The sequence below is a fragment of the Vulpes vulpes genome, chromosome 16 (genome assembly GCF_048418805.1).
Source record: "Vulpes vulpes isolate BD-2025 chromosome 16, VulVul3, whole genome shotgun sequence".
NCBI lineage: Eukaryota > Metazoa > Chordata > Mammalia > Carnivora > Canidae > Vulpes > Vulpes vulpes.
Window position 1 is genome coordinate 13,308,819 of NC_132795.1, and position 27,868 is coordinate 13,336,686.

The 27,868-nt window shown below is 39.2% G+C and overlaps 1 protein-coding gene across 50 annotated transcripts in view; it reads right to left on the reverse strand.

Annotated features, from left to right (window-relative positions):
• Positions 1–24,736, reverse strand: part of UNC80 (unc-80 homolog, NALCN channel complex subunit) — a 216,077-nt gene extending 191,341 nt beyond the window's left edge. For 33 of the 50 annotated variants that reach the window (XM_072743068.1, XM_072743067.1, XM_072743044.1 and 30 more), the window contains exons 1-7: positions 24,501–24,736; positions 23,441–23,489; positions 20,466–20,622; positions 19,333–19,634; positions 9,763–9,886; positions 6,741–6,814; positions 2,971–3,110 (exon numbers count right to left, since the gene is read on the reverse strand). In XM_072743068.1, coding sequence (XP_072599169.1) covers positions 2,971–3,110; positions 6,741–6,814; positions 9,763–9,886; positions 19,333–19,634; positions 20,466–20,622; positions 23,441–23,489; positions 24,501–24,592 — 938 coding nt within the window. In that variant the 5' untranslated portion in view covers positions 24,593–24,736. The remainder of the gene's footprint in view (positions 1–2,970; positions 3,111–6,740; positions 6,815–9,762; positions 9,887–19,332; positions 19,635–20,465; positions 20,623–23,440; positions 23,490–24,500) is intronic. The other 17 variants (XM_072743076.1, XM_072743074.1, XM_072743071.1 and 14 more) reach the window with 2 other exon arrangements.
• Between the last annotated feature and the right edge of the window lie 3,132 nt (positions 24,737–27,868).

Sequence of the window (27,868 nt, forward strand, 5' to 3'; positions counted from 1 at the left end):
TAAGGACATTAGTTTTGTTTTCAGCTTATAAAAGATATTCAATGAAAGGTAGTTCCTACCATTTAGTTTGTATCTAAAGTAACTACTTTTTCCCCCAAATCTGATTTAATTATGCCCTTGATAACTTTGTTAAAGAGTTACAGTTGTCATCCAATAAAATGGAAGCCTTGGTGTGTAGGGGGTAGGGCGCCCTTCATAACAGCTACTTTTGATTAGGTGGCAAGTTAATATGGGAAAAGCCTGTACATCTTCAAAAGGATGGTGGTAAACAGAGGAGCCACTCCTCTGTTCCCAACTGATGGTAGTTAAATCCCCTATAATCCTCTTCTCCTGAGTGTAGGTAGGACCTGTGCCTTTCTTATAACCAATAAATATAAAGATGATTCCATGTCTCTTGCAATCATGTTATATTATAAAGTCTCTGTAGTAGTAGACTGGAATTAGAATTTCTCCACCCTGTTGTAAGGTTACTATGGAGAGGGCCACATGACAGTGAATTGTGGGAAGCATCTAGAAATTTTGAGTAGCCCCTAGACAATAGTCAAGAGGAAAACATGAATCTCAGTCTCCTGCCAACAACTTGAGGGTGCTTATATGTGGAGCTTTCCCCAGGCAAGCCCATGATGAGATTGCAGCCCATCCTGACATCTGGATCTAGTCTGGTCAGACCCTAAAGCAGAGAACCCAGCTAAATTGTGCTTATAATTTTGACATATAGAAAGAGTGAGATAATAAATGTCAGTAAATTGTTGTAATTTGTTATATAGCAGTAGAAAACTAACATAAGAATCATAGAAAATTCAGAAAAGCTAAATTTGGTCAAATATAAGAAGGACATGACACTAAATAAAGCTGTCTAAAGATGAAATGAATTTCGTCCAAGAATAATAAATTCCTCATTGTTGAAAGGGTTTAAGTGTTGAAAATGTTGTAGTGCATCGGACTGAGTTGGTGATCTTCAAGGGGCTCCCTCCACATTAAAAATGACATGATTTTAAGTATTCATTATCACCAATGACCTACAACGGTAAGCCCTATGGATAAATATGAACAATCTCTGCGTATACAACTAATATTGCTATCCGTATTCATAGTCTCAACCAGCAAAAGATCATTTAACTGAGCCACTTACTTTTAAAGTTCAAAATAAAGACACAAAGATAAACTCTTTGCATATTATTTTTTCAAAGCACAACATAGTAGTATTTGGCTTAAAAAGCAATTATATTCATATAACTTCATGCTTTCAACAATTCAAAGAAATCTTTAAAAAAAATGCTATAACCACGTAGCCTGGTTCTGGTGCCAGAAGAAGGTATACCATTTAAAAATTACCAAATGAAAAGGCAAGATAATACTGAGAAAAAAATACCTGTAGATGACTTGTATCCAGAATAAAAAAAAACAAAAACAAAAATCGACAACTCAGTCATAAGGAGACAAACAACCCAGTTAACACTAGAGCAGAAGGTTTGAGTAGACATTTCACCACAGAAGATATTCAAATAGCTAATAAGCATCTGAAAATGTGTACTTACTATCATTAGTCATTAGGGAAAATATGAACTAAAACCACAATCAGATCTCCCTTCACACCCATGAGGATAGCTCTAGTGAAAAAGACAGGAAGAGTTGCTGCCAAGGAGATAGAGACAATGAGTCTTAGTGCATTTCTGATGGGAATGTAAAATGGTCCAGCCATTTTGGAAAATAGTTTGGCAGTTTCTTAAAAAATTAAACATAAATTTACCATACAACCCAGCAATTTTACTCTTACATATCTACTTAGAATACAAGAACTGAAAACAAATGCCTGCCCAAAAACCTGTACATGAATGTTCACAGCAGCATTATTCATAATAGACAAAAAGTCAAAACAACTCAAATATTCATCTACTGACAAATGGATACCTCAAATGTGATATACAACAGAATACTCTTTAGCAATAAAAAGGAAGGAACTACTTGCACATGCTCTAGTGTGGGCGGAACTCTACAGCATTAAGTGAGAGAGGCCAGATATAAAAGACCATATAGAGTATGCATCTATTTATTTGAAAATTCTATAAATTCAACTATATAGACAGAAAATATATTAAGTGATCATCTGGACCAGGGTGTGGGAATGGGAGAGATTGAAGTGGACACAAGGGACATTTTTGCATGACAGAAATGTTCTGAAATCAGACTGGTGATAGTTGCATGATTCTACAGATTTGCTAAAAACCATTAAGTTGTCCACTTTAAATAGGTGAATTTTATGGTATGTCAATAATGCCTCAATAAAACTGTTTTTAAGAAATGCCTCATTTTAAAATACTATCCACTAGATAGTAACCTCATTTGAAAGCAGGGATACCCAAGTGGTCTCGAGGACTTCTGCCCCCTAAGTGGAGTTTCTAATTGGGTTCAAAAAGCAAACCTCATGAATTCAGGCTTTCATCACTTCAGTGGGGATCGGGAAAAAGTGGAATGATGTCTGTCCCAAGGAAAGGCATTTGTGAGCAAATTTACCAGGTACACAAGCTAACAAGGGCAGTGCTGTAATGTTTACAAAGAACAGCCTTTTCGATTCTCGGTGGGTATTTTAAAAGCACCCATTTTAAACAAGGATCTGCTGGCATAAAGTATTCTTCTATAATAAATTAATGGATCTTTTCATATCCCTGCAGCATGATATTCAATAGCATAATTTTAAGTTCTGTATTTAAATATTTGAAATATCATCTAATTCAGACATCTCATTATCAGGTCTTCTCTCTTCCACCCAAGTTTGTTTAAATGAGAGCCACTCATAGTACATTTCTGGAATTCTTAACCTAATTATACCACGACCAAGGATATGTATATACACATATCATGCACTGACACATTCTAAGGAACAGAGACTATACAAGTAGCTAAAAATGCATCTTTAACTTTTGGTGATCAGGGAAAAACACTTTTGTCCCTAACACTGCAATCACATACCTGGAATGTGATGGGCCTCTTTCCTGGGAAGTTTGGGAGGACAGACTTCCATCAAAGGAATTTCCTCGGTGGCAGCCTGAAATGGTGGCCTTGGGTGACATGGGATCTGACGGGAAAGTTTCGCAGACCACCTGGAGTCCCTTTTGGAGGCAGAGATAACAGATTAGTTTTTCTTTTTTTTCTTTGTTTCTTCTTTTTTTTTCTTCAGGTATATCATATCCTCTAGAATTAGCTATCATATTACAAACATTGTTTTATAAAATTGATAATTTTTCTTTGTAGCATAGCTAACAACAATGTCATAGAACAAAGGGTTTTGGTTTCATCTAAGTGAATGGAAACATACTTCTAGAGAGCAATGTATGTCATTTGAAACATTCAGCTAAGTCCTTTCATAAATTTTATTTTATTTTGCCCTTGATTTTTTTCTTTTCACCTCCACGTAATCAGGATCTGTAGGACAAGAGTTACAAACCACCAGCTCGTCAAAGAGATGCTAATACTAAGGTGAGCTGAGTAAGGCCTGAGGCTGGACACAAGCCCCAGTTAGTAAAAGCTGATCAAACTGAAGCCAGAACAGGAGAATCAAAGCACAAGGTTCAGGTTTTTCTGTCACTCGTTTAAAAAGGATATGATCCATCTTTCCAATTGGATACAATGACTTTTATTCTGATTTGTTAAGCACAAATGCAGCATTCTCTTACAGAGTAGCTTGTTTTAATGACATTTAGCTGATAAATATAACACTCCTCAGGTAATTTGTCTTTCATTTCAATTGTCAGGATATTGTCTTTCCATAGGTACTTACAGATGAAGTTCTTCACTTTTGTATAAGGACCCTCAAAAATTTATCACAGTATTTTAGTCCTCATAATTTCCATTTTTGTATGTAAAATAAGAGTGCATTGTCCAACCGTGATGCATAGAGAAACAAATACAGCTAGAAATTTAATAAACTTAGTCCTCTGAACTAGATCAGAGAATCCCTTAGCATGAGCATGCTTTGTGAGCCTCAGGCTGGGTAATTTCAGGGGATAAAAAGTATTCAATGAATTTGAACCTTGAAGTCAAGAACTTACATTTTAACACAAATGAATATGGGTTAGAGTAGCATGCCCAACAGAAATATAATACAAGCCACAAACATGAAGCACATAACTAATTTTAAAAATAGTAAAAAAGAAATTGGTGACATTAATTTCAATGTTATATTGTTTAACCCCAAATATCATTTCAACCTATAATCAATATAAAAATTATCATTCAGATATTTACATTCTTTTTTTTCATACTAAGTTGTCAAAATTTGGTGTACATTTGATACTTATAACACATCCTAATTCAAACTAGCCTTATTTCAAGTGTTCAGCAGCCACATGGACCTAGCAGCTACCATATTAGGCAGTGTAGATTTAGAGTAATTAGACAGGAGTTTGTGGGGGCATTGAGATCTTAATTGACCCTTAAAAGAAGGATAAAATTTAGACAAGGAGGCAAGGAGGAGGAAAGGTAGCCTTCCACTCAGAGGTAACAGTCTGAGCAAAGACCCAGAGGCTAAAGCAGCATGCTCTGTATATTAGAAGCAGTGCTTAACTAGTGAAGGGTAAACAAGGTCACTGAAGAAAAATGATGCCAGGCAGTAGAGTCATGGAGAAGCAGGGAGAGGAGTTTGGTCCGGAGGTGATGGCAAAATAAATCCACTACAGATTCCCGGGGAGCAAGGGATATAGAGAAAGAACGGCACCCTTGCATATAATAAGCCTCTGTGGGATGATGAGTTAATAAATAAATGATGCATTAGGAAGATTAGTCAGGCATTATTAAGTGGTATTTATGTGAAGCAGGAAAAGCTAGAGGTAGAAAAATCCAATTAGGTGGTTCCAGCTGCAATCTAGTTATGAGGGCCGGGATTTAGAGGGTAGCAGTGGGCGTGGAGAATAGAGAGCAAGTCTGAGCACCGGAACAAGATCAAACAAGATGACTCAGCAAGAAATCAAACAAGAAGAGGAAGGAGAATGAAATAGAACTATTTTGTTGTTTCTAAGATGTCATCAGTTAGAAGACACACCATTATTTTATGTTCAATTAAGAAAAAAAAAACTCTGTTAATTCAACTAGGACACTTACCAGTGAGGACTTTTTCTAATATACTTAATAAAAGCGCTATCTTAGATTTATATAGGCATAGCCTTAGATTATATATTCATCCTGTGTATACGGAAAAAAAAGATGTAAGTGAAATAAATTGGAAGAGGTATGGTTGAAATTTCTAAATTTTAAATCAGAGTGTTTGATATATGTTTTTCTGTAGAGTAACTTCCTCTGTGTCAAAAATGTTATTTCTTAAGAATGCTATTCCTTAAAAGAGAGAGCTCCACTATTCCCTCTGACATATTCTTCTAAGCCACTGATCCGGATTCTGCAAATTTAGAGGCTGGAAATGACAAATTCATGCCGCACAACCATATGAAAATGACAACCTTATCAATACTGCTACCAGGCAGGGAGGTTTTAAGAGGCCAAAGATCATTAAACACCGGATTTCAAATATGTGAAAAGTGAAAAATCAGAATAGATAAAATATAGCATATAAATCACAGCGTCTCTACTTCGCAAATGTTCAGTAAATAGTAGATATAATAGGATTCCAAAACTTGTGGTTTTAAGGGTAAAAAGCATGATGGCACTGCTGACAGTAATCCATCAGTTAGAAAGAGGATCTAGTGTCGATGGAAAGCAGCAAACTGTATTTTGCACATGTTGACTTAGAAGTGCATTACTAAGTTAATGGTGGTACACATAGTTATGTGGCTTTGAACTACCCTGGCCTTCATTTTCTTTTCCAAACCAAGGAGTTGCATGAAAAATTTTCACTGAATTATATTCTTTTTATCATGCATATTCTGTTTTATAGGGATTAGTCTTTTTTAAATATTTTTTATTGGAGTTTGATTTGCCAACATATAGCATCTCACCCAGTGCTCATCCCGTCAAGTGCCCCCCTCAGTGCCCATCACCCACTCACCCCATCCCCACCCACCCACCTCCCTTTCTACTACCTCTTGTTTGTTTCGCAGAGTTAGGAGTCTCTCATGGTTTGTCTCCCTCTCTGATATTTCCCACTCATTTTCTCTGGATATTTCCCACTCATTTTCTCTTACAGGGATTAGTCTTGATGTTTCCTTAACCTTTAGATTTCTTGAGGGATAGGACTATACCTTATGCCTCCTTTCTACTCCCTCCTCCCCACCTGCTGCAGCATTTTCTTAGCTCTATTAGGCGTGCCTAAAGAATATTAGGAGATTTGATAATTGAGAACAAGGTGACACTTTAATTAATGTGGGATAAATAGTGATAACTAACACTTATTGAAGGTTACACACTAGCCATTGAGATAAAGCACTTCTTATTACACACTAACCATCAAGATAGTGCACTACTGATTACACACTAGTCACTGAGATAAAGCACTATTGATTACTCACTTGCTATGGAGATAAAGCACTACTGATTATACTTGCCACAAAGATAAAGCACCAGTTACACATGGTCTTATTTCAGCACTCCCACACTGGCAAAGTGCATAAAATTACTTTCCATACTTGACAGACAGAAAACCTGAGACTGCTTAAAGTTTTATATTCAGCAGTAGAAACTTGCTTTGAAACCAAGTAGTATCATTCTAGAACTCATGTCTTATCCTTCACACTTCACTGCACACATCCAGGAAATGACCACCTCCTTTCTTCCCACGAACACAATAAACTCACCTCTCGATGTCTTGTGTCTTGATTTGGTGATTCACAGGTCTGACTTTGACTGTTGATGGGGGAGCTTCTCTTAGCTGCCAAGAAATGCCATCACAAATTTTATAAGATTATGATAAGCTCATTTTATTCATCAGCTCACGTCTTTAAAAAATTTAACATATCATTATCACTTGAAAGAAGTCATTTAATAGCATATGTTGTAACAGAAATCAAATAACCAATTTAAAAGCCTTCACATTTCTAGGTTATCATAACAATGTAGATTTCTTCGTCTTTTCAGTCTGACTCAATAGGCGAGGGTGCTAAAAATCTGGCAATACTAAAAATAATAGTAGTTAACATCTATGTAGTGCCAAATATCTGCTATATATATATTTTAAAGATTTTATTTATTTGTTCATGAGAGACACAGAGGGAGAGAGGCAGAGACATAGGCAGAGAGAGAGGCAGGCTCCGTGCAGGGAGCCTGATGTGGGACTCGATCCTGGGACTCCAGGACCATGACCTGGGCTGAAGGCAGGCACTAAACCACTGAGCCATCCAGGGATCCCCCTGCTATATCCTTTTTAAAGCTTTTTATCTCTTGTCTGTGGGGGATCTCCTCCAAGTGGGTGCCTCAAACTGTAGATACTATATATGCTATGTTTTTTTCCTACATATAACATACCTATGATAAAGTTTAATTTATAAATTATACACAGTAAGAGATTAACAACAATCACTAGTAATAAAATTAAACGATCATAGCAATATCCGGTAACTGAAGTTATGTGAATGTGGTCTCTTTCTCTTTCAAAATACTTTATTGTACTGTATTCACCCTTCTTCCTGTGATGATGTGAGATGATAAAATGCCTACGTGAAGAGATGAAGTGAGGGGAAGGATATAGGCATTTCAGCATGGTGTTAGGCTCCTACTGACCTTCTGACGATGTGTCAGAAGAGGATTAAATAATCTGCTTTTGGACCACAGGGAATTGAAACTGCAGAAAGTGAAACTACAGGTAAAGGCAGGGGGGACTACTGTCTCAACTCATTTAACCCTTACAATAATCCTATCAGACATATAGTATATTATTAGACCCATTTTACAGATAAAGATACTAAGGCACAGAAAGTTTAACTTGCCCAAGATCATCTGACCCTTACGTGAAGGTTCAAGCCCAGGCTTTCTGGCTGTGCTTTCATGACCACATGAAGCTTCCCCTAAGGAAAGATTCAAGTCAGTTACATCTTTTCCTGAGGACTGGGAACAGTGGGAAGTGAAGATGACCATGCCATATCAGAATTCTGAGTAAACAGATGTTGAGAAAGGGATTTACCAAGGTCACAAAACAAGAGACCTAGGGGTGTTACGCACATGCCATGCTTTTTCTTCTGGTCATGTATCTGAGCTGAGTTTAATTTCACTTCAGATGCTGGGTACCATTTCACATCACAGGCATCAGGTAGAGAGGAAAAGAACTCACTGTGAATATCATCTCAGCAGCAAAGGGATGGTGATGTGAACAGCCCCAGTGATTCATGAGGGATATGATTTCTTAATAGTTTTAATACATCTGTTAAATAATAGTTTATATAGTAATGAGAAAGAGAGAGAGACCTAAATGTAAAATGACCTCTTCATTTAAAAGGAAAGTGATGACTTAAAAACATGAAAAAGATTCCTTAATCAACATAAAGATATGTCCTTTTCAGTAATAGTTTTGTTTTACTGTAGCACATTTTATTTTCTTCTGTCCGATTTCTATTGTTTTTGAGTTTTTTAACCTTGTACATCTGTCTTCACTCTCAGATTGTTTTAATTCAATGAAATTAACCTCATTCCATCCATGGAATCTGAAATAGATCACTTCTGGCTATGACATCGTTACTTATTTAGCTCCTTGCTATTTGAACCTTATGACAGAATGTTATTCTTGAATTTATAACTTATTTCACTGGTTAATGTATTATACACATTAATCCTGGAATTAGTCTGCTTTTACTATATGAAAAATTTCATCTTTTATGATAGTAAGCATGATTTGTCATGATAAGTATCTTATCATTTACATGAATAATATGGCACTCTTTTATTTAGAAAATCCTTTAACACATTATGTACCTTGCAAAGTTATGTTATGAGGGAAAATACAGAGGAATTTCTTTGTGGTTTCCTTCCCCTTATGAAGCTCTTTTACATGCATAATCTTCCACTGTCTGCAGAAAAATCTTATGAAGCAAATTATATATACATACATATGTATATATAAATATAAATATATCATACATCTATAGATGTACCATATAATTTATCTCTTTCTAAACATTATCAATGCTAAAAGTTTGGTTGGGCATAGAAGGATGGAATTTATTTAAGTTATAAAATGGGCACTTTATGTGGACTCTGACTCCACACTAAGAGGCCATATAAGGTGGTATTATTTTCTCCCTTTTAAAGAAATAAGAACACTCAGATTAGGTGCATATGTAGTAAGAAAGAGATCTGGAGTGACGCATGAGCCTTTCAGGTAGTATTGGTCTCTCTACAATTCACCAATAAGATTACTTCATTAGACAACTCCTATAGTGAAACAGTTTGATAGCAAATAAACACGAAGATTAGTAAGGACCTGTAAGATTATCTACTATGATGATAATTACGATGATATAATTATAATAACAGCTTATTCACTATGTGCTTGGAATTATTCTAAGTAATTTTACATATAATTAATTCATTTATTCTTCCTAACAACTCATAATTACTAGCAATATTATATTTTAACTCCTGTTTTACTTAGGAGGAAACTGAGGCACAGGATTGAAATGACCTATTCAAAGCCACATGACTCAACAGCATGTGTCCCCGGTTTAGTTTCTCATCACATGACGGAGCCCTGAGCCTGGGGTACTAAAAAGGCTCCCTGAAGAAATTTTCAACCTCTTGGTTCCTTAAGGGCAAATCATTCTATCTCCCTTACTTCTGCATATGAGAGAGTCTGCTAAGACTGTCGCACTGGACGTCCAAGTTACAAACCTGTAATGATGTTCCTGATAGGCTTTACCAGGGCTGTGAAGCCAGAGACTTCAGGCTGTCTGTGCTCCCACATGGGCTGCCATATAACAAGCCCACTGGCCAGTCGGAACGTAAGGTCAGATTCCTGGAGGAAGAGAAGATCTATGTCCAATAACTGGCTTGTAACTGATGGAGGGATCCAGTCATTGCAATGATTAATATCATTCACAAGATTATTGTCAAAGTAGGCTGATCTTCTAGACCTTCTTTCATCACACAGATGAATGTTTCTAGGGTAAACCAGTAGCCCTAAGTTATCACCACAATTACTATGGAAACCACGGTGGTCTGCTTTTGGCAAAACTAATAATTAAAATGCAGCTTTGGACAAAGCATGAAACACAAGTTATTGTTTTGTGTTAGCAGTGATCAAGGCCTGTTTTTTTCAAGAGTCTTGGCAGATCTCTTGTGGCTATCATTATTATTCCTCTTACTTATTTAATTGTCCTTCTTTTTCCCCTCTTAAATCAATATCCTCAGATAGTGGCTATTCTGACTTTCCCTTCTTCAGGCCATCTCTTATTTTCGCCCTTCATGGAATCAGGAACATATATTTAGACAATTCTAATTTATTGTCAGTAATGTTGCCTTCTCAGCAATCTTTAATTCCTTGAAGGTCTATCAGGCATTCTCCTCCTTCCAAAGTACCTAGCATCATCACATTATTTAACACAGCATTAGAAATTGGGTCCACAATAGGAGCTCAATAAGTACTTGCTGAATTGCACTGACCCTACAACCCATACTCACTCAGTTTATCTATAATTTAAAGTCTCTTCCAGGGAGCACATTCTCCACTTCATCATTACATCATTTTGAGAGGCTGAGATGTTTAAATGCAATGTCATATTGTATAAGTATATTGTATAAATATATGGCATTCTGAAATCACATTTTGAACAACTCAGCCACTAACAGGAAATAAAATAAAAACCTTAAAAAAAAGAACAGAAATAAATTAAACAACTCAGCCTCTCAAAAAAAACAGAGATGGAAGCAGACAACATGATCACAGATTAGTGAACACAACTGAGATCCAGGAATTCAGTTAGGGCAGTGATTTCCAACACTAATTTGCATATTATAATCACGTAGGGAGCTTTTAGAATCTAGGAGGTCCAGGTCTCACTTCTTCCCCTGCCCAGACCGATCAAATTAGAATGGCTCTGAAGTTCTCTGCTGACTTTCATCTGTAGTCATGGTTAAAAACCAATGTTCTCGAAGAATAAGAAGTAGAAAGAACTTGGAAAAAAAGAAAAGTGATCCGGCAAAGGGTGAATCATTGTGGCTCAGCATCAAAGAAGTTTCAGTTGGAAAGGCTGGTAAAATCCACACATTGATACAGAGGGGCCTCTTTGTAAGCTAAGAGACTGGGATCCTGGTGCTCTAGCAGTGCCTATGATGGGAAAGTATCTAGGATCCCCTGTGGAGGGGTTAGGAAAGTACATAAAGCACTTGACCAAATTCGGTCAACATTCAAATATGTATAGACCACCTACTGTATACCTGGTACTCTTTTAGGTTCTGGGCTAGAATAGTGAACAAATCATACAAAAATCCTTGCTCTTCTAGTGCAAAAGAGAAGTAAAGCATGTGAAGGGATATGTCTGCAAGGTGTTGACATTTTTAGACAGAATGGCCAGGGAAGCCCTTGTTGTGAAAGCGGCTTTTGAGTAAAAAGATCTGAATGAAATGAAGGAGCCGCCATGTAGATATTTCAGAAAAAGCATTCCATGAGAAGGGATCAGCAAGTGCAAAGGTCCTAAATATGCCTGGTTTATAAAGAAACAGCCAGGAGACTATGTGCCTGGAGCCAAGTAAATGGTAGAAGAGTAGATAAAAAAAAAAATAAGGTCAGAGAAGTTGTTGAGTTCCAAAAATGTAGGACTTGATAGGTCATTGTAAGGGCTTCAGCAATTACTGAGTAAGACGGGGAGCCACCAGAGGGTTCTGAGTAGTGGCGTGACATTACTGGATGTATGTCTGATAGGATTACTGAGGCTATTAAGAATAGTTCAAGAAAGGGCAAGAGTAGAAAGATAGACCGTTTAGGAAGTTATTATTATCATCTAGGTGGAGGATGATTACAGGAGGGTGTTTTTAGAGGGCAGAATGAGAAGTGGTAGATTGTGGATATATTTTGAAAACAGTCTATAGAGGCGTCAAAGATTTTAGGCTTTGATAAAGATAGGCAAGATGAAGGAGGGGCAGGTATGGGGATATCAGGAGCCTAGTTACACACGTGTTAAGTTTGAGATGCCTGTTGGATGTTCAACTAGAGATACAGAGTAAACAGCCTGACAGGCAGAACTAAAGCTAAAGGAACATAGCATTCATTACATGTGGTGTTAGATCCAGCAAGCAGATGATTAAAGCAAGCAAACTTTATCAGATTTGTCTCCAGAAATGTAGAAAGCCAAATCTCAGTTGACCTGGTTTTGATGATTTCATAGCTTCTGAGCTAAGTCCTTTTCCATGTTCCTCATAAGTAATCTCAGCACAAATAAAATCCTAGTGGATGCTGCATCAGAAGGTAGGTGCTCTCATACAGAAACCCTGGCCTTTAACATTGGCTCTATTGATGTTAGCCCTCACTGACAGTTTTTATTTTATTGTATTTGATATATTTCCAACTGGATTGTATATTTATTGGAGACAAATTGAGATCTCCTTCTATGCATTTCTTTTTGAGCATCATACAGACTTGTTGATTAGTTGAGCATAGTTTACATTTCGCATTTACATTACATTTACATTGGGCTAAATCAAATCATTCTTTAGACTTGAACACTTGCAGCATGTGTGGCCTCCTCTTATGTTGCTATGTTCTTTTGTAAGTCCTTTCAAGTTGGCTGAATGTATAGACTCTGGGACCTTCATTCCTCTTCTGGAATCCCCTCCAGTGGGTCATCTAATGCTACGTATGCACATATGGCCAGAAAGTTGATAGCTGGAAAAGACAGTATCATTCAAACAGCTATGGGGTGGGTGGCCTAGTAAGGTCCTTAGAAAATCAGAAGACACAGACACAGTAGAATCAATATCTCCACATTTCAGATGCATTTCTTGCTTTCACTGAAAGCTGTTTCCATTACAGAATGAAACAATTCTAAACATGTTTACTAGTAGTTTAGAGAAATCGAATTTATAAATTATTATTATTTTTAGTTTCATTTTAAAATTGTTTACGTCACACATCTGGATTTTGTGGAAACCTCCTTGAGGACTTGGATTTTTATTCCTTGCCATTTCTCTAGCACTCTGAGTAGTGCCTATCATAGACGAGGCACTCAATAAATATTTATTGAAAGAATAAGTGAATATGATCAAATGATATCACACTTAAATTCCTTAGTTATAATAAATACTCAGCATTTTTCACTAAATTAAATTTAGAACTTGACAGAATTTTTAGATTGACTTCATGTGATATATTTGAGGCAGTTATAAATTAAAATCACAGAAGTGATGTTCAGAACTCTGGTTGCATTTCTATACACAGATAATGAAGCAGCAGAAAGAGAAATTAAGAAAACAATCCCTTTTATAATTGCATCCCAAATAATAAAGTACCTAGGAATAAGCTTAACCAAAGAGTACTGAAAAAATCAGTACTCTGTAAACTATAAAACACTGATGAAAAAAGTTGAAGATGACACAGAGAAATGGAAAGACAGTCCCTGCTCATGGATTGGAAGAACAAATGTTGTCAAAATGTCTATACTATCCAAAGCAATCTACAAGCTTAATGCAATCCCTATTAAAATACCAAGAGCATTATTCACAGAACTGGAACAAACATCCTAAAATTTGTATGGACCACAGAAGACCACAAAGAGTCAAAGCAGTCGTGAAGAAGAAAAACAAAATTGGAAGTATCACACTCCCAGATTTCAAGTTATATTGCAAAGCTACAGTAATCAAAACAGTATGGTACTGGCACAAAAATAAACACATAGATCAATGGAACAATACAGAAAACCCAGAATTAAACCTACAATTATATGGTCAATTATCTTCAACAAAGGAGGAAAGAACATGCAGTGGGAAAAAAGTTTCTTCCACAAATGGTGTTGGGAAAACTGAACAGCCACATGCAAAAGAATGAAACTGGACCACTTTCTTACATCATACATAAAAATAAACTCAAAATGGGTTAAGGACCAAAATGGATTAAAGACCTGAAACCATAAAAATCCTAGAAGAAAACACAGGCAGTAATGTCTCTGGCATAGCCATAGCAACATTTTTCTAGATATATCACCTGAGGCAAGGGAAATAAAAGCAAAAATAAACTATTGGGACTCTTATCAAAATAAAATGCTTTTGTACAGTGAAGGAAAAAGTCGACAAAACTAAAAGGCAACCTACCGAATGGGAGAAGATATTTGCAAATGACATATCTGATAAAAGACTAGTATCTAAAATATATAAAGAACTTATAAAACTCAACACCCCAAACATAAGTAATCCAATTAAAAAATGGGCAGAAAAAACAGACATCTCTCCAAAGAAGACATACAGATGGCCTATAAATACATGAAAAGATGCTCAATCTCACACACCACCAGGGAAATGCAAATTCAAAACCACAATGAGATATCACCTCACACCTGTCAGAATGGCTAAAATCAAAAACACAAGAAACAAGTATTGGTAAGGATGTGGAAAAAAAAAAAAAAAACCTCCCACACTGCTGGTGGGAGTGCAAATTTGTGCAACCACTATGGAAAGCACTATGGAGGTTCTTAAAAATGTTAAAACTAGAACCACCCTATGATCCAGTAATCACACTACTGGGTATTTATCCAATAAATAAGTTTTAAAAAACCAATTCCAAGGGATACAGGTGCTCCTAACTTTTTACAGTATTATTTATAATATTCAGATTATGGAAGCAGGCCAAGTGTCCATCAATAGAAGAAGGGATAAAGAAGATGTGATATATAGATTCACAATGGAATATTATCCAGCCATGAAAAAGAGTGAAATCTTGTCATTTATAATGACATGGATGGAGCTAGAGAATACTAAGTGAAATAAATAAGAGAAAGAAAAATCCCATACGATTTCACTCATGTGCGGAATTTTAAAATTTAAATTCAATTTGCCAACATACAGCATAATACCCAGTGCTCAACACATCATGTGCCCTCCTTAGTGCCCATCACCCAGTTACCCTATCCCCCCACCAATTCCTCTTTCATATGTGGAATTTAATAAACAAAACAAATGATCAAAGAAAAAAAAAAGAGAGGAGAGACAAACCAAGAAACAGATTCTTAACTATAGAGAACTGATGACTACCAGAGGGAAGATGGGTTATCATAAAGCTAGAGGAAGAGAGGAATGGATCTTGAATGTAGTTGTGAAGGATGGAGAAGAGTTTTCTAGGCAGAAGGGCAGGGCAGGAAAGCATTCTAGGACTAGCATGAGAATAGGCCTAGTAGAAAGCATGTTGGTGATACAGTCAGATCTACATAGATCACTTTAGTGTTGAAATTGGATTTGATGAGACAATTCAGGAGACTGTGAATCCAGTTAGAAAGTGGTTTCAACAGGATTTCAGCCTCCCACACCTCCTGCAGCACCCAGTCCTAGAAGAGCCCCAACACACAGCACTGTCTATGGAAGTGCTGCTTGGCAATGGGAAGGAGTAAAGTCAAGAAAAAGAATGACAAGGTGGGCATCACAGAGTTTGGACACCACAACTCTGTAGAAACACCAGTCTGGATGGTCGTGTGATTTGCCCCCAGGAATGTACAAGTATCTGGGGGCAGGGGTAGAAGTGGAATTGGGTCATTACCTGGGGTTGGAATATCGACGGACAATGTAAAGGAAGGAGAGGGAGATAACGGACATCAAATGATGCTGGTGAGGAACAGTCCACACAGGTATAGTAGGGACAGGAGGGTGGAAGCCTAAGGCAGTGATTGTCAATCAGGGGCAATTCTCACCCCCTGCCCACCCACTTGGGGGGACATTTGGCAGTGTCTGAGGTCATTTGTGGCTGTCACAACTCAAAAGGAGGAGGTGATACTAGTATCTGGTGACTAGGGGCCAGGAATGTGTCTGGGATCCTACACAGCACAGGGCAATGTCCCACAAGGAAGAATTATTTGGCCCTAAATGACAACAGTGCCAAAGCAGAGAAACCCTGACCTAAGGACTATACATTCCCTGACTACATGTAAAAAAGCAAACACCTCACACAGAAGGAGAAAGCCTTGTGGAGAAAAAAAAAAAAAAAAAGATTAAAAAAAAAAGAAAGCCTTGTGGAGAAATTTATTGACTCATTAATATTTTTTATTCCCTATAGCATCTGAAACAAGATTCCCTTCATAGTCATAATAAAATGATGAAATAATAATATGTTAGTAATAACAGCTAATAATCATTGTTTATTATGATTTAGTCATGGTACCATGTTTTATATGCATTGTCTTATTCCCTTAAAAATACTCCAATTACTCCCTTATAAATGCTCCAGGACATAAGTAACACTTGAGGGTCTTGAGCCAGAAACTATCTGTGTACTCTCTTCTCCTAAGAGAGGACCTGGCTCCCCTTCTACTAATAACGCAAAATACGAAGAGCAATAAAATGCCAACACTAAAAGCAACTAACATTTAATACCCTTTCACATGTAATGTTGAGCACTATCATACGTTTCATCACTTTGCCCCACGAAACTATTCTTATGTCCAACTTATACTTGAGGAAAACTGAGGCTTGCTCTATGTCCCATAGTAGGGAACAGCAACCGTAGGATCAAACGCAGGCCTGTTTCCAAGACTTGGACGCTCAGCCATGTCTTCAAATGAAATTACAGCCATTCCCATCAGTACTGTATTTTCACATTTTTTTAATTCAGAGGATATTTCTCCACAGACAGACATCTCTATGGGCTCTCATTATTTAAAGAAGCCTTCTTTCCCGTCCTCTCCATTTTAAGGACTATATCTACATATCATCACTACTCTTAGCACCTGGATCGGCCTCTGATAATAATTTGGTTTTACTCAGTCACTTATTAAATAGTTATTGAGTACTTCATTTTGGCCAGACACTATTCTAGACATTGCAATACAGTGTGACCCGAATAGGCAATGTCCTTTTGCTCAAGAATTCTGTTCTAGTGGGGGTGATGCCACAAACATGCAAACAACCGCAGAAAATAGTTTCAGGTACTGATAAGTGCAAAGAGGAAATAAAATGTGTGGTCATGTGCTAGTGACACTAAAGTAGCCAGGAAAATTCTTCCTGAGATGGTGATGTTTCAAACAGAAGGAAAAACCAGCACAGGACTTGAGAGCAAGAGTGAGTGTGACGGCGAGCCTCAGAGTTTGGAGGCTAGTGAGGGAGAGAAAGCCTATTGACTATCTACATGGAGGGAGATGGGGCTGAGAAAGTGAGCAGGAGCCTGGACCTGCTGGCCCCCTAAGCCAGGGAATGGCCTCAATTAGAGGCCAATTAGCCTTAGTAAGGCTAAGCATCATAAAAGACTTTTTAAAAGGGAAAGTCAAAGATTAAAAAAAAAAAAAGGAAAGTCAAAGATTTTAAAGTAGCCATTTAATTTGGTTTCATGACATTTAAATTTTTTAGTATGCTTCTTTAATTATTTTTTAAAGATTTTTACTTTTGAAATTTTATTTGAATTCAATTAGCCTTAGTAAGGCTAAGCATCATAAAAGACTTTTTAAAAGGGAAAGTCAAAGATTAAAAAAAAAAAGGAAAGTCAAAGATTTTAAAGTAGCCATTTTTTTTAATTTTTTTTTTAATTTTTATTTATTTATGATAGTCACAGAGAGAGAGAGAGAGAGGCAGAGACACAGGCAGAGGGAGAAGCAGGCTCCATGCACCGGGAGCCCGATGTGGGATTCGATCCCGGGTCTCCAGGATCGCGCCCTGGGCCAAAGGCAGGCGCCAAACCGCTGCGCCACCCAGGGATCCCCTAAAGTAGCCATTTAATTTGGTTTCATGACATTTAAATTTTTTAGTATGCTTCTTTAATTATTTTTTAAAGATTTTTACTTTTGAAATTTTATTTGAATTCAATTTGCCAACATATAGTATGTTTTATGGACAACGTGGCCAGTGCATGCAAAGCACTTTCGGAATTTACAAAGCACTTTTAGGAATTCTCTTCCTAGCAGCAATGGGACAGTGTCAAATGACAGTGAATTAAAACAATTTTTTAAAAGATTTTATTTATTTGAGAGAGTGAGCAAGCGCGAGCAGCAGGAAGGACAAAGGGAGAGGGAGAAGCAGACTCCCCACTGAGCAGGGAGTCCGACACAGGGCTGGATCCCAGGACCATGGGACCATGACCTGAGCTGAAGGCAGACGTTCAACTGACTGAGCCACACAGGTGCCCCAAGTGAAAGTGAATTTTAAATAAAACTAAAATGAATGAAAAGACTTACTACTTTATTCTCCATATAGTAACTATTAATGGTCACAACCACCTATCTATATGTATGTACACACGGACACATACGCACACACATAAATATAACTTGAACCATCCATACATTAGGATTCAAATATTCTATTGAGGAACACTTGAGTATATCAATTTCTTCTTATCCCTCAATTTAGCACTCAGATGGAATACTATAATTTATTCATTCACAGAAATAACAAATAGATCTTGATTTCTCTCCATGTGTTGGGACTATGCTTTCTTTACATATATTCACCTTGTGTTAGCGGTATCCACAAGTGTATCTAATGGAAGATCCAAGAGATTAAGTAATATCACCAAGATCACACAGCTAGAGAGTGGTGGCACAGTAACTTCAAATGATATTATCTCTTTCAGACCCAAGGGATACTTGTATATAATTACATTTTAATACAATTGGTCTCCGTGTAATCCTACTTTTTGTATTTTACACTTTAATATTTTGAAAAGCAATTCTCAATTCTACAACACTGTCAAAAAGTCCACAGTATATATAAGCCGTTTAAAATTTCTGCTCTAAAAAAAAAAAATTCTGCTCTAGACCCACATTATAAAAGAGATAGCTTACAAGGTGCTGTAAAAATACAAAAAAGATACTATTCTGTTTACCTGGAGAGTTTCAGAGGAACAGATCTGTGGAAATGATGACATTGAAGTTGATGCTTGAAAATCATTAGGGGAACAGAAGAAAGAGGGCAGAGCAAACAGCAAGGACATATTCAAGGAATGGCTCCCAGAGCTGGATCATGAAGATGCCAGTAGGGACTGGCAAATGAAAAAGAGGAAGGTCATCCTTGACCTTATACCTTATATTTAATATGTTGGACATTATCTTGGGGCAGAAGGAGAATCACTGAAGATTTTCAGTAGGTAAATGATATGCTGCAAACTGTGTTTTTGAAATAATGCCCAGTGGTTTGATATAGAAAGGAAGCCGTCCATGTCTTGGCTTGCTACTAGATCATATACAGACACGGACAACCAAATATGGAAATATGAAAACACCATCTGAGGCCCACCTCACCTCTATCCCCCCATCAGCGTAATACTAGTCCTCTCCTTACCTTGATCCTGTGTACAAGAGGAGCAAACAGAAACACAAAGAGCTCCACAGTGGCCATGGAGTTCTGGAAGATCTTCCTGCGGTTGTTCTCTTCTTCATCATTGGAGGGGCTGTGGCAAGGCTGCCCTGGGGAACCTTGGTTTTCTACCTGGTGGATGAACGCACTGCTGCTGCCACCCCAGCTGGAGCCACGGTCTGTGCCCCCAAATCGCTCACTGTTGCAGTCCTGGGGAGCTTCTAGGAGCATCCAGTGCAGGGTGTGAAGAAGCTTTGTCTCAGCAACACCCAGTTTATCCTGGTGGCCTGCATGGGGATAGTCACACAGTCAAATTAAGACAAACTCTGCTACCAGAACAATGGATAGCCACCCTGGGTATGGGAAGAACATCTTTGCTTTGCTCTGCATTTGATTTCCTGGGAGACACTAGCATTTCAACCACTGCTGGAAGGGCTCATTCTTGTTTTGGGGCTTTCTAACTGGCTACAATCTCTGCAGCATAACGTACTGTCAGAGGAGGAGAAACGGCACGCATCATACTTCCTCAGTCGGATACCCACATATATCTCCAAAGAGGCAGCAAGGTGGTTAAGAGCACAGGCTCTGAAGATAGAACGACTCTACTTTAGACAGTGTGACCAAGAAACCCCCTCTATAAAGGGAACATTTGAGCAGAGACTCAAATAAGGGGGAAGAACTGGATGGAAAAGAGCACATACGCAAACGAGCAATCCGCAAGATAATCCAAAAAAGAAGAGTCTTTCTGCACACGTATACACATACACACAGTACTACCAGGCACAAGGGGTCCCTTTGGGAGTTGAGAGCAGAAGGGAAATCTGATTGGAACTCATCTTGGATGGGGGATAGTCTTTAACTCCCCTGTAATGTCTTAATGTTAAAAAGGAAAATATATTCGCATATCAGTTATAAAATTCAAAATTTAAAAATGGGAGAGCCGGGGCCTTCACTGGGAAAATGGACATCATTGTGGTAGCAACGTGAGGGGGCTTTTGTGAGAATTAAATGAGATAATGTGCGTTCAGTGCTTGCGAAAAGCATAAGCACTCGATAGATGCTGTTATCACAAGTGCTGATGACCGTGTGCCGCGAAGAAGCAATGCGGAGGGACCAACCTAACTTGTTTCTGTTGGAAAGCAGGGTCGCCGTGCAGTGGAGGACGTGAGGCAAAGCAGCTTGCACCAGCTCCCATCTGGAAATGCTCTGGATGGCTTCAGAGAGGGCTGGGGAGAGGCCGTGCAGCTTGTTTTCTACCAACACTCGTTCAAAGGACTGCAGATACCCAAAAAGAAGAAAAAAAATCATGTAAAATAAGGAATTGAAGATCCTGACTGTCAAGAAACTGGGGACTGAGGTACTACAAAGACACAAATCCCTGGATCAAATTTTTTAGAGTACACTCACATTGCATTTCATGTTATCATGGGTCCGTGATAATTTCTTTTTAATCATTTTAATCATTTTTAGGTTTTTGATTTAAAATACGGGACTTGAGTTATTAAGTGATTTTTATTTTCACCCAAATTAGCTTCCTCTAAAAAAAGAACACAGCACCACATTTAATTCAGGCAATTCTGTAACAGTTTAAAAAATGCTGCTAAGGCATCCAAAGGGGCTGTCGCAACTGCGGAACCAAGTGAAATGTCTTTTGAGAAAATGTCTTGAGGACAGTGTGGATGTCAATGTTCAACAAATGTTAAATAAGATACAACTCTTTCAAGAAATCTGATTTGAGGGTCGCTGAATTATTTCATGTCCTTGTCAATAACCTGGCACAGGACATTCCTCACCTAATGCCTGTAATCATAGAAATACTTAATATATCTGTTGAATAAAAAAGAAAGGGAGGGAGAGAAGACTGGAGGGAAATAAGTCATAAGCTTTGCTGGTTTATTAAATCATCTCTCTTGGCCAGGGATACTTTCAGAGAGTGGAGCATCCCAGAACGAATGTGACCTAGGCAGTTGTTGTTATTTGAATGAGGAGGAGGATAGCACTCTAAAGTGCTATAAAGCATAGCTACCAAATATTGAAATAAATCTGGTAAATATTTGGCTCATGTGAACTGAGCCTGATTTCTCCTTTATGCCCCGTGTGATCAGGAAAACCGTGGAAGTGTGCCCTAGGGTGATCATAATACAGACTCCAAGTATTCAAGCTGTAGTATTATTAAGGATATCAGAGAAAAAGACATGGCTTCATTCAGAGATTCCAAAGAAAACTAATTACCTTGTGGTTCAAAAGAGGAAAATAAGAAATTCACCTTCATAATGAAAGGCATGCTAAGGTTTCGGTAAGGAGTGTAAACAGAGATGAGGTTTTATTTTGGTTTTTAAACTAAATAAAGACAGATCCAAATGCTTTTAAATTCTTCAGCCCTCAGGTATCTAAGGATTCATTAAGTAAAGGGTGAGTATGTTGGGCATTAAAGGATTATAAAGAATTTATACAGTCTTGCTGAATACAGTTTAGAAGATGAGTTGCATTATTTTATAATATCAGGGCACTCTGGGTACTTAATATCATTTTCTTCCTAAATATTACTAATATAACTCATTATTTTTAAACCCTGAAAATTGCTTTCTACATTTTTATTTCTCTATCTATGTGACTTAGTTATTTGATATTGTATGACTACATTAAAAATGCCAGATCTTTGCCAAGAACAGGGAAAAGTCAGGATATTAAGATAGTATAATTGCAAGCATGATTTATGGAAGCCTCAGTGATTTTTTAAGTGTCAAATTACTCTAACTTGAAGTAAGTACAACAAATTCCATTAAAAGGTCCTTACTGAAAGATAATATTTTAAAAGTATCTCCGTAGCAACTTTGAAGAGCAGGAGTTAGAATAAAACAAAGCCCTAGTTGAGTGTGTGTCTCTGTGTGTTTAAAACTCTGTAGTTGGCTTTCATCATTTTTAATGGCCCTAACACATTTCAGAACTCCTTCCCAGAAGGTCATCTATGTGGTCATTTGCCAATTTTCATGGCAAGGCCCAAATGGGGAGGTTTCCACTTTTAGGTTATAATATATGAAATGTGAAGACCTTTATTTGAGTTCAAAATTTTAATGAAATCTATGAAGAGTTCATTTCATTTTTGCTTTATGATTTCATGTCTTTTGTTTTCAATTCGTGATTTGAACATTTTTAGGGACATGGGATTCCCTTTGCCTCTCAGGACAAGTGCACTCTATAGAGTATAAATCCTAGTAGCATTATTTCCATAATTGTTTTATATCATTTATTTTCAGGCTTGCACAAACCATGCAAGACACAGAAGTTTAGAACTGCTATGACTTTGAGAAGTTCACGGGCACTCATCTCATTAACTTCCACCATAACAGTCGTGATATTGTTGATTAAAGATTGGACCTCTTGGGGCACCTGGGTGGCTCAGTCAGTTAAACATCTGCCTTCTGCTCAGGTCATGATCCCAGGGCCCTAGGATTCATCCACACATCAGCTCCCTGCTCGGAGAGGAGCCTGCTTTTCCCTCTCCCTCTGCCTTCCACTCCCCCTACTTGTGTGCTCTCTCTCACGCTCTGTCAGATGAATAATAATAGAAAAAACTTTTAAAAAAATTGCACTTCTTATCTCTCTACTATTTCTTCTACTGCTCTACCCCTATCTACTCTGGGCTAAGTTCTTTTAGACTTTCTCCTCCCCTTTGCTCTTCCCTTACCTATTCTCCCAGCCCCCTTTCACAGTTTTGTCTACCAGTCACATTAGCAGTGCACCTTACCTATCCAATGCTCTTAACAAGGAATCCACTCCACCCCTGCCCCCAGCCGCCAGTGCCCCCAATCTCTTTTCTTGATCCATTTTTCTCCATAGTGCTTATCACTATCTGGCTTACTATGTATTTTACTTATTTGGAGAGGCTTGACTTCCTGCTACTAGAATGCAAACTCTGTATTTTGATTATTGCTCTATCCCATCATTTGGAACTGTGCCTAGCACATAGTAAGTGCTCAATAATATTTGCTGAGTACATTAATCTATAGTCAGTACAGTTTAATGCCTTTCTTTGGGTTGAAATTACCCCACCAAATATGGAAATAATCATTAAATGGTGAATATCACATACCACACACGAGGCTTCATATTGCTTCCCCAGTTTAGGCCTCAAAAATGCACTGAAAAATTAATAGAGATAGTTGTTATAAATAGAAGTAAAATTACCAGCATCTTTATGACATATTTTTTCAACGGATAAGACATAGTGCTATAAAACTCAAATTTCATGCCTCCCTATAGCTTGTTAATGAGCAGGTGTTGAACAGCTGACGACATTTGCTTTCACATGTGTAATTACATATATGAAAGAGATGTGGATCTCCACATTTCCTGTATCCACTTTTATTCCAAAGACTTTTTTTCCTAATTAGATTCCAAATCGTCAATGGTCAGGAGTGGTGTATTGCTCGTGTGTATAATTATATCAAAAACTAAAAATGAACACAGTTTGTGGGTTGTGATTTCCAGGACCCAATTTTTTATCTGATAAATTTCAATAATAATGATGATGATTGATGATGATGATGATGATGAAAACCTTGTTTCCTGGTCATTGGGATAGGTTTCAGGTCTTTCCAGGAAAAAAACAAAAAACAAAACAAAACAAAACAACAAAAAACAAATGCTTATCAAAAATCCTCCTCCTCGGGGTCTTGAACCAGGAAGACCACACTGGCTAAATCCGAGCAAAAATGGTTAACAAGTGGGCATAGCAGATATTCGCCAAACAGGAGCTGGAAAAACAACAGGTCACCGGCCTGGAATTACAGCAGGAGATGGAGGGGGAATTGGACGCCAGAGCACAACCAGTCATAATTATCCTTCCTAGTTCCCCGCCCCCTCTTCTGAGGCTTTCTGCCCTCCCACCCCCTAAATAATGCATATATTGATTCGGCTGCCAGTCTGCGTGCCGCCAAACTTCACGGAAATATTTTGTAAATGCGTGTTTTCCAGGCAGGTGCAGAGGGCTCGCTCTCCAGCCCCAGAGGGGGAGCTGCGGCTGCGGGCTGCGGCCTCGGCGGCGGCGGCGGCGGCGGCGGCGGTGCCCGGGCGGCCCGGGAGCGCCCCCAGCCCCGGCGGCCGCCGCGCCCCGCGCCCCGCGCCCCGCGCCCGCGCCCCGCGCCCCTCACCTGGTCTGCCGCCACAGGAAGGTCTGGATGGGCAGCGGGATGCCGCGGCCGCCGTCCTGCTCCTGGCCCTCGGAGCTCTTCCTCTTCACCATGATGGTGGCTCCCGGGAGTCCTACTGCAGGACCCAGCGCTGGCTCCTCGCCGGCCGCCGCCGCCGCCTCCCGCCGCTCGCCCCAACTCTCATCCCCTCCTTCCCCGAGGCAGAGCCGGCTCTCTCCGCCCCATCCCCGTCCCTCGCCCCCTCCCCCGCCCCTCCCGGCGCGCGGAGCACGGCTGCGGGAGGAGGGGAGGGCCGGCGGGGCGGAGCGGGGAGGGGGCGCTCGCTCCAGCAGCCCGCAGCGCCCCCGCCCGCAGCGCCCCCGCCCGCAGCGCCCCCGCCCGCCCCCGCCCGCGCCCCCGCCCCCGCCCGCGCCCTGCTTTCAGCACCTCCCACTGTGGACAGCGGCCCGCGCCGGCCCGGCCCGCGGGAGCGGGAGCGCGGCGCTGGGGGCGCTGGGGGCGCTGGGGGCGCTGGGGGCGCGGCGGGCTGGCCCGGGGCGGGGGGGTGGGGGGGTCCTCGCCCCGCGGAGCCCCCGGCCGCCTCGGGATTCGGCGGCCTTGCCTTCCAGCTGCACCCCGGAGTGTCCCCCGTCCTGCTCCCCGACCTCAGCATCCAACGACCTGTCACGGGCCGGGAGAGGAGGAGCTCCGGGAATCCGCAGAGCGGTCACTAACCCTGGCCGCATTCGCACCTCTAGCAAGGAGGTCAGGAGTCCACCCTTGGGTTTTAGCGGAAGGAGCACATGAAAATGATCAGAAGTGTAAGCAAGCAAGGAAGGGAGCCAGCTTGCCTTGAAAGTTTGCTCATGTGAGAATTTATGTTAAGATGGTGACCCCAGGTAACTAGCCACATTCTGCTAAAGCAGGAACGTCCACCAACTAACCAGTGGTGGGGATCACTTAATTATAACGTGAGAAGTAACGTTCGAATCGGGCTTTTAGGAAATGTTGTTTAGGGCATCCTGGGTGGCTCAGTGGTTTAGCGCTTGCCTTTGGCCCAGGGCCTGATCCTGGAGACCTGGGATGGAGTCCCACGTCGGGCTCCCTGCATGGAGCCTGCTTCTCTCTCTGCCTCCGTCTCTCATGAATGAATAAATAAAATTTTTTTAAAAAGGAAATGTTTATTATAGTCCATGAGTGTACTTGGGTGACCCTATTCATCCCACTGATATCTGCCATTTCCCTTCAGTTGTCATAGTCAAATGGCTCTACGTAGTTTAGAGATGGATTAGTGTTAGGTGTCTTATCTAGCAGCAAAATAAATGGGGGGGGGGGGTAAAATGAAGCAACCGGAGTAGAAAACCATTGCTGTGGAGTAGAAAACCAACAACCTGCAAACAAATACAGTCACACACCTGCTTGAACAAAGATATTGATGTAACACATGAAATAGAGAATAAGACCCCAGGGCCTGATCTCAACAGATAGAAATATTTCCTGTATAATTAACTACTGTGCATCTACTCTGTATAGAGAGAATTATATGGTATATGTCAGCATTTTCAGTCACAAAATTAAATTCTCCATTTAATTTCTTGAAGTAATCTTTTAATGGGAATTTTGAAACAACCAACGATAGAGTCTAATTACAGTTTATTCAATGCATATTTATTGAGTCCTTTTTATATGCCAAGTACTACGCTATACAGATTCCTATTCTTAGGGAACTCAACAGCATTGAAAGGAATATAGACATGGACAGAAAAGGGTACCATGGGAGGCATGACACAGATTCACTTACAAACAAAGGGACAAGGCAGAAAATATGGGCAGGAATTGGATGGAGAAAGGTTTTGTATGGCAAGCTACAAAGTTTGGATAAGACTTTAAGTAGGGCAGTAAAAACTTTTGATTCCGTTTAAGTGTAATTGGTATGACTGGGATGTAGAGGTTATTTTAAATAAACAAGAGTTGTAGATGGGAACCCCAGTCTGGAGATTAGAGAAATATTTCATGAGATGCTGAACCAAGGCCATGACAGCAGAGTTAGAAATAAGGAGATGAATTTGGATGATATTGCAGAGATATAATTAGTAAGATTCGATAACCAAGTGGGTATGGGGAAAGAAAAAATTAGATAGCACAGTGGTTAAGAGCTTCGATCTTGAGCCAGACAGTTTTGTCTCTAGTACTACCTTGTCCTAGATACAATACCCCGGGAAAGGTTCTTGGCCAAGGTTTCCAATAATAGTACCTTTCCCACAGAGATGTCATGTGAGGATTAAATGTTAATACTTATAAAGAATTTAAGAGAGTCCCTAATCTAAACTAAGCCTTTAATAAATACCAAGCAAAGCCCCAAGTTTTCTGTTTTGAGCTACCGAGTAAATGATGATCTCATTCGAAAACAGAAGTTGACAGGGAGAATTATGTTCTTATTTTACATGCGGTCCATAGGAGCATTAATGAGTTTTCCCTAAGTCTCTACTGGATATTCCAATGGATATCATGAAGAGGCAGCTAGAAATACGGGTATGGGGGTTCAGAAGATTCAACTAGGTAGGACAGATGAATTTTTATAGTTGACACTGTGTAAAAAGTAGTTGAAACCACGGAAGTAGTTAAAGTAATCCAGGTAAATATATAGAAAGGGGGGAAAAAGAAAAAGAGACCAATTTACAAGTCTAGGGGACATCAACTTTATTCTATTACCACGAAGGATGCTGTTGGGAGTTGACAGTGTAGGATAGAATAGTAAGATAGGCAGAGTTCTAAGTGGGCCTCCAAGATTCCTACCCCCTGGTGTGTGTGTGTGTATGCCTTCTAGCAGTTAAATACTAATCTAGATGCTACTGTGAAAGGATATATTTAAAGCTTAAGGTTTTAAAAATTAACATTTATTTCTTTTAGGTTTACAGAAAAATTAAAGCCAAAATACAGATAGTTCTCATATATTCTTCTAGTCCAGGTTTTTCTATTATCATTTTTAAAAAGATTATTTATTTGAGAGAGGTAGGAGGGGCCTATGAGGGAAAGAGAGAATCTCAAGGAGATCCCCTGCCGAGTGGGAGCCCAATGCAGGGCTCGATCCCACAACCCTGAGATCGTGACCTGAGCCAAAATCAAGAGTTAGACGCTTAACCAATTGAGCTGCCCAGGCATCCCTGGTGTTTTCTATTATTAACAACTTGCATTTGTGCAGTACATTAGTTATTATTGATGAGCCAATATTCATATGTTATTATTAACTAAATCCATAGTTTAAAGTTCACTGTATCTATTGTAGTTGTACAGATTTTGCCAAATAATGTCATGCATCCATCATTATCAATCATATAGAATGGTTTCATGCCCTAAAAGCCCTCCATATTCTACTTATTTCTCCCTCC